The sequence below is a fragment of the Trematomus bernacchii genome, unplaced genomic scaffold (genome assembly GCF_902827165.1).
Source record: "Trematomus bernacchii unplaced genomic scaffold, fTreBer1.1, whole genome shotgun sequence".
NCBI classification, from domain to species: Eukaryota; Metazoa; Chordata; class Actinopteri; order Perciformes; family Nototheniidae; genus Trematomus; species Trematomus bernacchii.
The window spans coordinates 8,302,088-8,314,942 of record NW_022987720.1 but is presented as its reverse complement, the minus strand read 5'-3'; the positions used below and the strand labels follow the sequence as shown (position 1 = coordinate 8,314,942).

General features: G+C 39.1%; 1 protein-coding gene across 3 annotated transcripts in view; it reads right to left on the bottom strand.

The window, feature by feature from the left end:
• Window positions 1–11,314, bottom strand: part of si:ch73-281f12.4 (RA_Radil_like and Myo5p-like_CBD_Rasip1 domain-containing protein) — a 39,766-nt gene extending 28,452 nt beyond the window's left edge. For 2 of the 3 annotated variants that reach the window (XM_034143800.1, XM_034143802.1), the window contains exons 1-6: window positions 10,715–11,314; window positions 9,826–10,140; window positions 8,991–9,226; window positions 5,829–6,157; window positions 3,068–3,748; window positions 1,335–1,372 (exon numbers count right to left, since the gene is read on the bottom strand). In XM_034143800.1, coding sequence (XP_033999691.1) covers window positions 1,335–1,372; window positions 3,068–3,748; window positions 5,829–6,157; window positions 8,991–9,226; window positions 9,826–10,140; window positions 10,715–10,842 — 1,727 coding nt within the window. In that variant the 5' untranslated portion in view covers window positions 10,843–11,314. The remainder of the gene's footprint in view (window positions 1–1,334; window positions 1,373–3,067; window positions 3,749–5,828; window positions 6,158–8,990; window positions 9,227–9,825; window positions 10,141–10,714) is intronic. The other variant, XM_034143801.1, reaches the window with a different exon arrangement.
• Between the last annotated feature and the right edge of the window lie 1,541 nt (window positions 11,315–12,855).

Genomic DNA, 12,855 nt, shown 5'->3' with positions numbered 1-12,855 from the left:
GAAAATGTGCAGAAACGTTGGGTTATTATGGGTACTTAATACTTAAACTTAAGACACTGCTTTTGAAAGAACCAAGACCTCGAAAACAACCTTAAAAAAAAGATTCACTTATCAAATGAGCAATAACTTGCATAGATGTTGTTTGTTGTTACAACAGAATTAAGTGAGTCATATGTGTTACATTTTTTGTAGAATTTAAGTATCGAAACCTGCTATTTTTATAATCATAACCTATTTTAAAATAATGACACAGTTAAGATCGTAAGATATTTTTAGGTAAAACTAAAATATCCGGGAAACAGGACTTGACTCTCAGTTAACCTCACTTGAAGTTCCTTTAAAGGTCACCTATCATGCTATTTTTAGGCAATAGCATAGGTCTCAGATATATAAAAAAATATAAAAAACATGTCTATGAAGCGTTTTGGTAAAAAAAACAGATCACCCCAGTGGCGTAACTATCGACGGTGCAGCCGGTGCAACGCATCGGGGCCCAGAGCCGGCCAGGGGCCCATGCAATTAATTTGTCATTTGTCTGTCCAATGACCTTGCTCCTTTTCATGTCATGTGATACCTTGCGTGACGAGCGAACCGTTTAATCAACCTCAAAAGTTATAGGTACTGTAGCTAGCAGCAGCAAGTTTAGCAGCATTATAACAAATTGAATAGCTTGCATTTATAATGTACAGCAAACCAAAGCACAAGAGCGGCGCTCAAAAGAGAAAGGACAAGAGAGGACAAGGAGATGTAACGGCTAAACTGACGAAATTAGACCGTTTTTTTTGTCATACATCGTCCTCGACATCTCGATTAATTCTGTAAAGTGATTGTATGATTAGTTCGCTCTGCCGTTCAGGCTGTGGTGGTCTGAGGCCAGGGCAGGCTGTTGTTGAAAGCCTACATGTGGCGCTTATGAGTGGTTGTGTGTGTCCGTGCGTGTGTGAGCGCATCAGCGGGGGGGGGGCAAAACAATATTTGCACCAGGGCCAATCACAACCTTGTTACGCCACTGGATCACCCATTCTAGCCATGGCTCATATCCCTCTATTTCTCTTCCTGTTACAAAAAGCTGATTCTGGGTATAAACAAGTCTCTCTTGGGAATGAGACCCTGTGTCTCAATGAGATTTTCACCTGTATAAATAAAGGCTAAAAAACATTTCTTTATTTTATAGATATGACTGTGGGAAATGTTCTCCTTTCACAACCGGCATTTTAAAAATAGACTTTGACTGCTCTTTTATTCAGACAGGAAAACTGGAGGTGTTGTATATCAGCTGCTGTTCTCTCTGTGGCAATGTTATGTATCTTTGAAAAAACAATACGTTTACTCACGATTCTGGCTGGATCGCTGCAAGTTCCTTTGTCTTCTCCTAAGAGGGAGAACACATAAAGAAAATATAAATTCAAACAAAAATCAACAATCTCGTAAATATTAAATACAACCCTAATGGCAAACGTGATTACTTTACAATCGTTGCCACTCATAGGGGAATATAATCCTTAATATGAATTGAGCAATCTATTACATTTTGTTGATGTATTGGTGCTCTTTCTATGTGGGATGTAGTAAATGTACTGCTAGTACAAAATGTCAAGTCATTTCTTCCAGCCATCCGGTAAAGACTAGCTTTGGCACTTACTTCTCGAGAAAGAAAAGAGTCAAGTGTCAAAGTAAGTTCATATGGGTCGAGTTTGTAAACACTGATGGAAAATGCAAGCTTCCTCTTCTAAAAAAACAAACAACCCCCACGTTGTATATAACAGGCGTTATTATTAGAGCGTTTAAAAGCGGTAATTTTACATTTATTCAGAGAGTCGGTCAGTCTTTAGATAATGAAAAGTGACAACAGTGACTGATGTTAAACATAGCAAAACAAATGTAAAAAGTACTGACTGAGTGCTCACAGCCTGGCCATAGAAACAGGCAGCAGGTATAAGATAACATGGCTGCCAAAGAGGAGCGAGTATGCCAACAGTGGGGAGGAACTGCTGTGGAAACAGAGCAGCAGCTCCTCACACAATGCCAAAAAGTTAAACCTGTACGTCAACAATTCTTCTCAAAATGATATAGTAAGCATCCTCAATTATTTGAAAAAGAAAATCAAAAACTCAAAATATTACTCGGGCAAAATAAAGAAAGCTGCATTCTTACAGGACCGTTTGTCTGCCTGCCACAGTATGAGGGAATCAGACTGACCTGCTACACCAGGTGTCACATCTCATGTCTTTTTTTATTTTGTATTATTATTTTCTTATTAATGTATTATATAAATTGCCTGCATTTTCCTTTCTTGTGTTCCCTCGAAAAAAAAACATGTTGTTCTTGCCTATGTTCAGAATTGAGCAGTTTGTTTCAAATGTGTATTTGTGTATGGATGTGGCAATTGTACAGAGCTTTGGCAATGCGTATATATAAATGTCATCATTCACCCATTCACAGCCATTAATCCAGACACAAAGGCTGCCATGCAAGGTTCCACCTGCTCAGGGAAGCTAACATTCACACACTCTCACACACAGTTGGCCATCAGGAGCAACTTGGGGTTGAGTATCTTGCCCAAGGATACATCATGTTGACTGGGATCGAACCCACAATCCTCCAATTGAAAGACGACCGCACTGCCTCAGAGCCAAAGTCGCCCAATCATATAATAATGAATAATACATGACTAGTAATAAGAACTACTGCCTGCAAACTGTACTTTAGAAAAGATAATAAAATGGCGTGAATTGATTTGATACTGAATTAAAACACTTCAAAACACTTCAACAGACTAATTGCACTTATTAGCAAACCACCTCAGAGTGTCACTCAGTCAATATCATGACCTTCTTATGTGGAGTTTCAAAACTAAAAGCCATCTAAAAGGTCATATATGTTTGAACTGTGTTTCCCATCAAAATTCAGATTAGTTTACAAGAATGACTGGTATGATTATGTGCGAATATATACAAAAAATGCATAATTATCTTTATATAATATAGATGCGATTTTTTTAAGGAATATTTCCCAGCCCTATGCTGAATACACATGAAACAATCTGGGGTAAGAGCTTCATCCTTACCCACATAACGAGCTGGATCTGCCCGGCTATCCGGAGCAACAGCTGTCTGAAGTGCGTGGGCTGGAAGGTGAAGGCTGAGTGCTGAATGCAGAGGCTCAGCAGGAAAGCAGGCGTCAGCTTTGGTTCATTCCCTATGGGGTCCAACATATCCAACACCTCCTGCAGCACTCTCTCCTCATGCTCCAGCTCATAGACCACCACAGCTTCTGTGCCCTCCAGGTCCCTCCATCGAGGCGGTAAACACCTCCTCTGCAGCCTTTTGATGGCCATATTGGAGCCGCACGATAAACAAGAGGATGTCTTTGTGTGAGAGTTCGGGCAGAGTTTGGTCATCCACGGAGGCGTCTGCGGCGACCCTGATGTGCTAGTAGGATCCTTAAACATGAATAGGTAATGTTTCCCCAAGCCCACCAAGTCCCCCGGGTTTAGTTCAACCTCCTCTTTAAGGAGGAATCCGTTTCTGGTCACAGGAGCTCCGTGGAGAGGCTTCAGCATGGTCGAAGTCTTTCTGTGCTCCCCGGTGTTAGAGTCCAGGCGTCTGACGCAGCAGTGCTGAGGCAACACGTCAGGAGCAAAGAGAAGGATGTCCACCTTCAGCCTCTCCTCGTCCTCTCCGTTACAGTGCGCCCTGCAGCAGCCGAAGATGGTGGTGGTGCCACTCATCAGGTAGATGACGAAATCCTGCAAAATAAAGTTTCTGTTTAATTCATGGCAACAACACGACCAAAAATGATGCTTTAATTTGCCTGTTATTGTCTTGATTCATCCATTCATGCTCTAGTTTTTATAATGTCAAAAAAAAAGGCCGTCACTATTTTCTATTTTCGGTCTGCAGAGGTTTTGTTTTGTAGGATCAACAGTCCAAATCCAAAGATATGAAGTTTACTGTTAAATTAGATTTAAAAAAGCAGCCAATCCTTACAACTAGAAGCTGACTTAAATAATACATTATTTACAAATTTCATAAAATGATTGGCATAATGTGGACAACACATCCATCGAGAGCATTTTCTTGGAAAAAATGTATTTTACATTTTTTCACGCCTAAGTTTAAGAGAAAATAATCAAATGTTAATCTTCCATGATGGAGAGAATTTGGAGCAACAGGGACACACAGCCCGCAGCAAACCTATCACTAGGAAATGGTGTAAGGTGGAACTTCCTACTCAAGATTAATGCTCCAATTAGAGGAAATCCATCAAATACTGAAAAACGGACACATTGTTTGAGACGGCAAGAAACACAGTTTGATGAAAAGTGGGCATAGAATCATGATTTCTGTTACATCTTAAGATATCAGAGCAACTTTATCAAAGTGAGGCACAGGAGTTAATCCCATACGCTTGATGCAAAACCTCTTTCCGAATGACAGTCAACGTGTAGGCAGGGATTGATTCTCTTGTGTAACATTTTGGGAATGTACCAGCCGTGTGCGTGTGAACGGCGGCGTGATCATCCTGCACTGGCAGCGAGAGGCGAGACCGGAAGAGAAGAGCTTAAGAATGAGACGCTGGTGATGTCCGCGAGGTTAAGACAATTAGTCATGACATGATACAGCAACACCACTAACCTCTGAGAGGCCTGGGACCAGCAATGTACAGTAAAGGTAGGGCTGTTACCTCCTGCTGTATCCCTACCTAAAAATCTCAATTAAAAAACAGTAATTTTAACTCGCAAAACAAAGGGAACAACAATCAAAATGAAAGTTTTCAACTAATTGCCTTTCATACTTTAGCCAGCATGGTCGCAAAATACAAACAGGTGTTACATTTCATTCTATGCCATGCTGCAAAAATGCAATGATTGCCAGAAAAATGGACAGGAAAAGAATCAGCAACAATTTAATTAAATAGATTCATTGTAAAATGAGTAAAGTAAATGCTTTTTTCAGCCTCTGAAATATGAAGATTTGCTGTTTTATAAATATCTTTGGGTTTTGGACTCAACATTTTTTATATTTTGTAGGCTAAACAAATCGCTAAAAAAGCTAGGGAGTCACCGCAAGATGAATCAATAATGAAGATAATCATTAGTTGCAGTCCTTACACACTTACTATTGTAAACTCATATAACCCCACTTCATAAAACCAAAACTACCCCTTTGAAACCTTGATAAAGAATAGTTTCTTTGTAGTTTATCCTGCATTTCAGTGTGTCTTTATTCAGGGTTATCTCCAGGTTGGAAACATTCTGAGCATGTATCTCTCTGACTGTATGGTGAACACTTTGTCCTTTCATTGGGACATGATGACAGACAGCTCATCCTGAGTGTGTGGAGGAGGTCACTTCTGTTTCCCTCCCACAACACTGCTGTAGCACAATCCAGTGTTTCCTTCCTCTCCGGCCTCTTATGACCACATGACTCTCTGACTCCCTAAGACGTTCAATCCAACACTCTCATGTTCCTGTTACACCTTGTTGTCTCATATAAGCCTGTGTTAGCCTCCGCCTCCCAACACACTGCCAGGACTCAAGGAGACTCTTGACTGACCTCAATACAGCGAGTCGTCAAAACAGAATATCAAAATACATTTAGAAAATGCAAAAACAGAAGCAGAGAATTTATGGGAAATGCAGTCTTAGTTCTGAGAAACATTACTGCTATTAGTATCATGATTGGAGGGTTTCATCCATAGAAACTTTAGTTGCAGCCCAACTAACACCGAGCTTTGACCGTTAATCGAGCAATTATTCATCAAGGTTAAAATGTTGCATTATCACATTAGCAAATAAATGATTGGGCAACCCCTCCCTCCCTCACCTGTCTGTGGCTGTAGCCCTGCAGCAGAAGGAAGTATGGGAAGTCGAAGGGTGGGTGAATGGAGTACTGGGTGGTGTTGTCATCGCTGCTCTCTGTCTCCTCCTTCTCCATGCCGAGCCGCAGCACCTCCTTGTCGGCCTCGGCCTCAGGGTCCTCTCTGAGCGCGCTCTGCTGGGCCCGGCTGGCCTCCTTCCCCATGGCGGACAGATCCATCTCGCTGAGACTCCTCCAGATCCCCAGTCCGTCCACATCTTCCCCGCTGCCGTCCACAAACAGAGAGGTCACTCTGGAGCGGCTCTTCTGCAGCTTACGGGCCTGAGCATTGATGCCTGTATCGTCAAGAAAAAAAGATTGTTAAATATAAATTGTAAATGTTACTGTTTACAATATGAAAAACACACTGCCGCATGATCATAACAATACAGTTGATGTCTGGAGAGCCCAGGGAGAGATGGCTTATAGTCAAGGAAATAGACATAATGTGTAATGTATGTTTTTGAACCTTTTTCCCCACTTTGATAGTCAATAGGTTACCCTAATTCTCCACATTTCAAAAGTTACGATTTAAAAAACCCACATTTAGAGATAATTAAAGTGCTTATTGCTGAAAGTTTTTCAAATATGAAAGAATATCTCATTGCTTTCTTGCTTTTGCATGTAGGACACTTGGGGGAATATGCTAGGAAAATCATATATGTATCCTTTCTCGAGTAAGACAAGCTTTATACATTTGACACAATTGATTTTGTTAGTATTTAAATAAAAAATGTATAGAACCATGTATCACCATCTAAAGCCATGCACAATCAAATTATTAAGGAGGAAAACCCAATAAGAGAAGAAAATTGACAAAATATGTTTTGTTGTTGCTTATACATAAGCTTATACATAAGCAAAGCATTTACAACGCCAAAAGTTTTACTGGTCAATAAAACATAGTAACTCTGGCACCAATTCAAATAAACATATAACCAGGGGGAAAGAGAGGAAATGTGCGGGGAAAGCGAGATGTGACCGCCTCTATCTGATATCAGCAGTGGCTCTGTCGGCCTGACGTAACACAAACACTATTCAGCTCATTTGGAGCCATTAAGCACCGAGGAATGTCCACCGAGCTCCGGCTTCACACCCGGCAGCCCTGACGCCCTTATCAGCTGTGGAAGTGGGTGTTTTCCACATTGTTCAGCAGCAGCCTGACACACTGGCTCAGAGCCTAAAACACTCACACTGACTGCAGAGGTAAAGAGCAAATTGCCCTGATCAAGGAGAGAAAGCGGATTTGACGTGGAGGACCAATGTCTATATTTCAGGCACATTTTTAGAACAGAAACCCATTTCAACAGACTCAAGACCTTATAGGACACTAAATAATACAATTCAATAATGATCTGTTCATTATTTTTTCCAATCACAAGTTCTGAGTGGTGCAAACATACGTGTTGGGAGTAAAGGCTGTCAGGCAGCTGAATCAAAATATACATTTCTTAAAGATTCCTTAATAATATAACTATTTTAACCTGTTCGCAATTCCCAACCGCATTCATTTAAACAACAATAATGACATTTATTAAAAGGAACATTTCAACAGTTTGGGAATCAAGCTAATTCTCTTGAACACCGATAGTTGAGAGGTTTGACAGCACTCACATATCTGCACAATAGATATGAAGCGACTGCCAGCAGCTAGCTCGCTAAGTATAAAGACTGGAAACAGCTATGGCTTTTCCCAATGTTAACACAATGCACTCACAAGAACCTCTATAGCTCACTAACTAACACCTTATTTCAATATATAATAGGGCTGCAACGGTTTGTGTATTCAAACAGGACCATGATTTCTTTGGATTGTTCCACCGCTACTATGCTATAACTGTGCTTTTATTCAGTGTTATCAGCAGGCAAATCACTCCAAGCGTAGTTTCAATGCAGAATTGTGTCTCAAAATTATAAAGTTAACACGCTAAATATGCAACAGAAATACAGTTTTAAAACCATATCTTGTTTTGACAAAGCTGCAATGAGAAAAGCAGCAGTATAACCAAGAAAAACACTGATTAAAAAGCCAGTGTATTGGTCTAACGCAGAGTCAACCACTTGTGCCAAAGTCAACAGAGCTTCAGCACCAGTGTGCAGGAAGTGCGCTTTGATAGGAAGAATAACACAGCGGTGAGTGGCTACTTTCTGGCAGCTCCGGTGGGAAGAGCCCGTGCTTGGATGTTTCACAAGGTCCTGATGGGCCCTTGCAATAAAACAAAGATAAGAGCGGGGCCGCACTGACCTCCTGTATCCCTCACTGCAGCTTTTGTTTCCTCCTGACCTCTCTTACATGCCTGCCATCTCCCCTGCTCTAGACAGTGATAAGCTGGACAATGAAGGCTGTTAGCCTGCAATAAGAGACAAGGATAAAGGCTCCCCATGCCACCACAACACAGACTGAGTGATTGATTACCCAGGCGTAAAGAACTTAGGGTGATGAATTGTACCTTAAATAGTCGGATTAGGGCTGTATGAACTGTACATCTTTGACATTTGAAGCTTTTATTGAGGTTTTGGGATAAACTGTTTTAATGTCTCTTCATCACACTTAATAATGTTATAAATTGATTCAGACAACAGCTGAAATTATTTTGTAGACTAATGGATAAATAGGTGAAATTAAATATATTTTGTAATACTTCTTAAAGTAAAAGTTAATGCAAAAATGTCTTAAAATGCTGTTTTAAATACAGAAATGTACTGATTTTCTCTGTAGAGTTTTATATCATTAAAATGTAATAGTTGAAGGTTTGTGACTGACAAAACAAGACAATTAAAGACATCCACTTGAACTTTCAAACACCCGAAGGATGTCATTTCCCTATTTCTGAAATGTAATAGACCAAACAATGAATTGAGAAAATAATTGTTTTTTGCAGACCTACTAACCACTGGAATCTTATTCTAGAAATACTGTCTTGTAATTATATTAGTATAGCACATTTTTTACATGCAACTGTATTTATGCAAAAGAAATGAGATTTAGAACTTGAATGTCAACAATGTCAACTGTTTGGTACAGTCATAATGAGATGTGTGCTTCTTAAGGTCAGTAGGCATCTCTGGTCTCTGCAGAAGTCGAGGGATAAACTCTACAGCTACCAAGTTAATTGCCAAAGTGTTTACCTGCGGTGACTGTGTCTCTCTCCTTTAAACTTTGCTCTTCTACACTCGCTCTCAGCTGGATTTCAAAACGCCTGGAGAAGCCTTCCTTGGGTTTCCAAAGCGACTGCAGTAACAGGGGCTTCTCGTTGTCTCCCACCACCCGGAAACACTCCCTCTTCCACTGGTTGTCTGCGCCCGTCTGTCCAATCACATCGCAAAGCACGTAGTCGTTGGGGTCTTCTTTCTCCAGGCAGTACCTGAACAAAAACAGGTTGCATTTTAGACAGGAGGACTTAGCTTTGTGGTGGACATTAAACCATTTTTTGGGTCAGTCCACAAACTTTGTCCAGACTGAATTATATCAACAACTATTAAATGTTAATGTATTACATTTGATACAGATATTCATGCTTCCCTCAAGATGAATTGTAGTAAATGTTGTGATTGCTGATAATACTAAAATGCTACTAGGCTGAATTGAGATGGTAAACTTGATACACATTGTACCCAGCAAGTTAGCATTTAGCTTGACATATCGATTAAAAGAGCATCTAGAATGACTGTACGTTTTAGTTTTTGATTAACTGATTAAGCATTTAGCTCATCAAATTAAAGAAAACAGTGAAATCTGCTCATCCGTTTTTGGGAGCTCAAATAACTTAAGTGCTTGTTTTCTCAACCAAAAGTTCAAAACCTTAAAATTAATATGGAGCCAGTGTGCAACTATAGTTCTTATTTCAGTTCTACTTCCAGATATCAGATCCTCACTACAACTATTGTTGTGTGTAACTTTTCTTGCATTTTATACATTATCTCAGATTTAGAATATGCCCTGCACTTTAGAGAAACTTCTCACCTCTCCAAGGCCTCCTTCACCAGCTCCTTTGCACTGGACTGTATGGTGGCCAGCACGCTCTTGTAGTGGGTCCCTTGACAGATGTCGCTGCCGAATATCTTCAGGATGCCGGGGACAGACATTTGGCTGGACAGCTCTGCAGGGTCGTCTGCAGACTGAAGGCTCCCACTGCCCTGGCCGCGGCGGCCACTGCAGGGGCTTTGGTTGAAAACAGATGAAAGCCTGTTGTTGTTGTGGCGGCGGATTTTGCTCTTGGCCGGCTGCCGAACACACACGCTTTCTGTGGAGCGGACGATGGTGTCCGATTGGTTGGACCTAACAGGGGACATAGAAGACAACAAACACTGTTTAGTGGCAAGGCTTAAATAAACACATGGAATAATAAGTCCTATATGTGTGTCTAGAAGTGGCTTCATTTATATCCAGACAAGAGCTGCAACAACTAGTCAGTATATCAATTAGATCCATTACATTTTACAGACAGCCTTAAGTACTAGATACTTTACATTTGCAGATAAATAATACAAAATGTAAATCAAGTAGATGATAATAAAGTTAAACCTTATATTAGTAGTTCAAATGAGCTACACATCTGCAACATTAATAATCTTAGTCCAGGAATATAATATAGATTATGAAAGGGGCCATACTGCATAATGAGTACTTTTACTTTAAGTAGTACTTTAAGTATATTTTAAATATGTACACTTTTGCACTACTCACTATTAAATGCATGACTTTTTATGTACCAGATTATTTTATTACCCTTTTGTATTGCTATTTGTACTTATAGTAAAAGCATAACATCACAGTACTGTTTCCTCAGTCTGTGTTTATATCTTCGTCAGCATGCTAATTACAGGGCTGTTAAAGGTAAATGAGGACTTACTGCACAGACCCATTGCTGGGTTTCCTCCCCAGTTTTGCCAGTCGCTTCTTTGGAGAGCGGATGAGTAAACCCACCGGGAAGTTTAGGGCTTGTTTATTTACGTGGCTGCTTCTTTCCTCCGAAATCATTTTGGTTTTGAATTCACGTAAACCAAACAAAATGACCGTAACTGTTGGGGAAATGACCAGAATATAGCATTCTTTGCCTCAAGCTAGGTGATGAAAACTTTACTTTTTTCCAAGGGAATATTCCAATTCCACCTCCGAAGAAATACCCTTATCAAATCACAAAAAGGTGAACAAATACTCCAATATTATCTTTGTAACGGTATCCATTAGGTAAACAATTGGAGTTATATATTTAAAAAAAAGTTAGCTTGTTACATTCCGACACACGTTAAAATCAAAAGAGCGCCAGTAGGTGTAATACTTCCCATAAAATCTGTTTTCTTCAAGAGAAAATCCAAACTGAGACGATTATTCAGCAGAAGAAAAAGAAGTAGAGACATTTCCACACACCGTTTGTCCGTTTCTGACTGGCAAGGGACAGAAACAAGTGAAAAAGCAGCCCCGGCGGTACATAATAACAACCGTGAGATCCGTTAACTAACTTGGAGCGGACTGAATGAAGAGAGGGACTCGCTGCTGCTGGAGGCACGAGCTACTGCAGCTGACGTCACTGCGGCGTCTCGAGGGAGGCGGGACAAAAACACAAACATAGACATAAACTTACTCATACAGACATACACACATGGACCCATTAATTATACATAGGGAGGAGGACCAAAGGTTATTCCGAAGATCTACTTGGTGTCCTCATTATTATAAGAACATCTGTTATATTATTTAGATTGTACATCAAAAAAGAAAACATAATTTAAGTAATTGGGATGTAAGAAACATATCACAAATCATTTGTCCTAATGGTAATTTTTTGCATCACACTTGTAGCCAACCTATGGATGTATGGAGAACTATTCCTGAGTTACAAACGCTCCTCTGCTGCCCCCTTCTGGCCTGGACCGGATCTAACATCAGGTACAGTTTGTCATTAAAAAAGAAATATAATAGTATGCCATAGAAAGTAATATTATACAAATATTTTGAAAAGTTCATAGAATGGATGCGATATAAAGTCATACAAGTCTAGTATAGTATTTAAAAAGAACTAAAAGATAAGATGCAAAGTAAAGAAATCTTGAAAAAGGCCATGATTGTAAGTATATAAAAGGTCTAGCATATAAAAATCAATAGTGTAGTTTTCCATAAAAAGGTCATTACATAGTTTAAAATATACACACATATGAATAAATATATTGTTAATGTTATCAAATCAAATCAAGTTTTATTTATATAGCACATTTATAAACGATTTTTGGTCGAGCCAAAGTGCTGTACAAATAATAAAAATACCCTACAGTAAAGACATTTTACAGCTAATACAACATCGTTATCGTATTGTCATTCTCTTAGTGATTTATTTTTAAACAAAATCCATACTATTAACCTTTTATCAGGTTGCAGTTGTGACATGTTTTAGCAATACAGAGACCTAAAATGTTTCTTATATTTTTTACCTTTTTTACCGGAGCGAAGCCGATAAGATCCTGTGCATTTTCGGTTTATGTAGATCCTTAGATAAGGAGGAAGAGCACCAATAATTATATATAAGGATGTGCCAGTGTTTCAGTCTACACATGACTTTTAAGGAGAGTTAATTTCTCTGTCTTGAGAAAAATACATATTTATAATATGATAATGTATCTTATAATTAATCATAATAATAATATAAATAATAATAAACAATTGTCTCTTTTGTTAGACCACAGAAATCAAAAGACTAATTGATGTTAAATTTCAACCTTCTCAGGACATGCTTTACATATTATATTCCGTGTCAAAAAATGTATTAAATCAGAATCAGAATCAGAAACAGGTTTATTACCAGGTAGGTTTACACTTACGAGGAGTTTGACTAGGTGTCGTGGTGCATACATACATAGTAAAACAACAATTAAAACACAGATAGAGAACTATAAAAAATATTTAAAATAATAACAAATATAGTAAAATACAAATATAACAGTATTTGAAAATGACACCTGTATTATCAGTTCAACTGACTTGTACAACTATAACCAA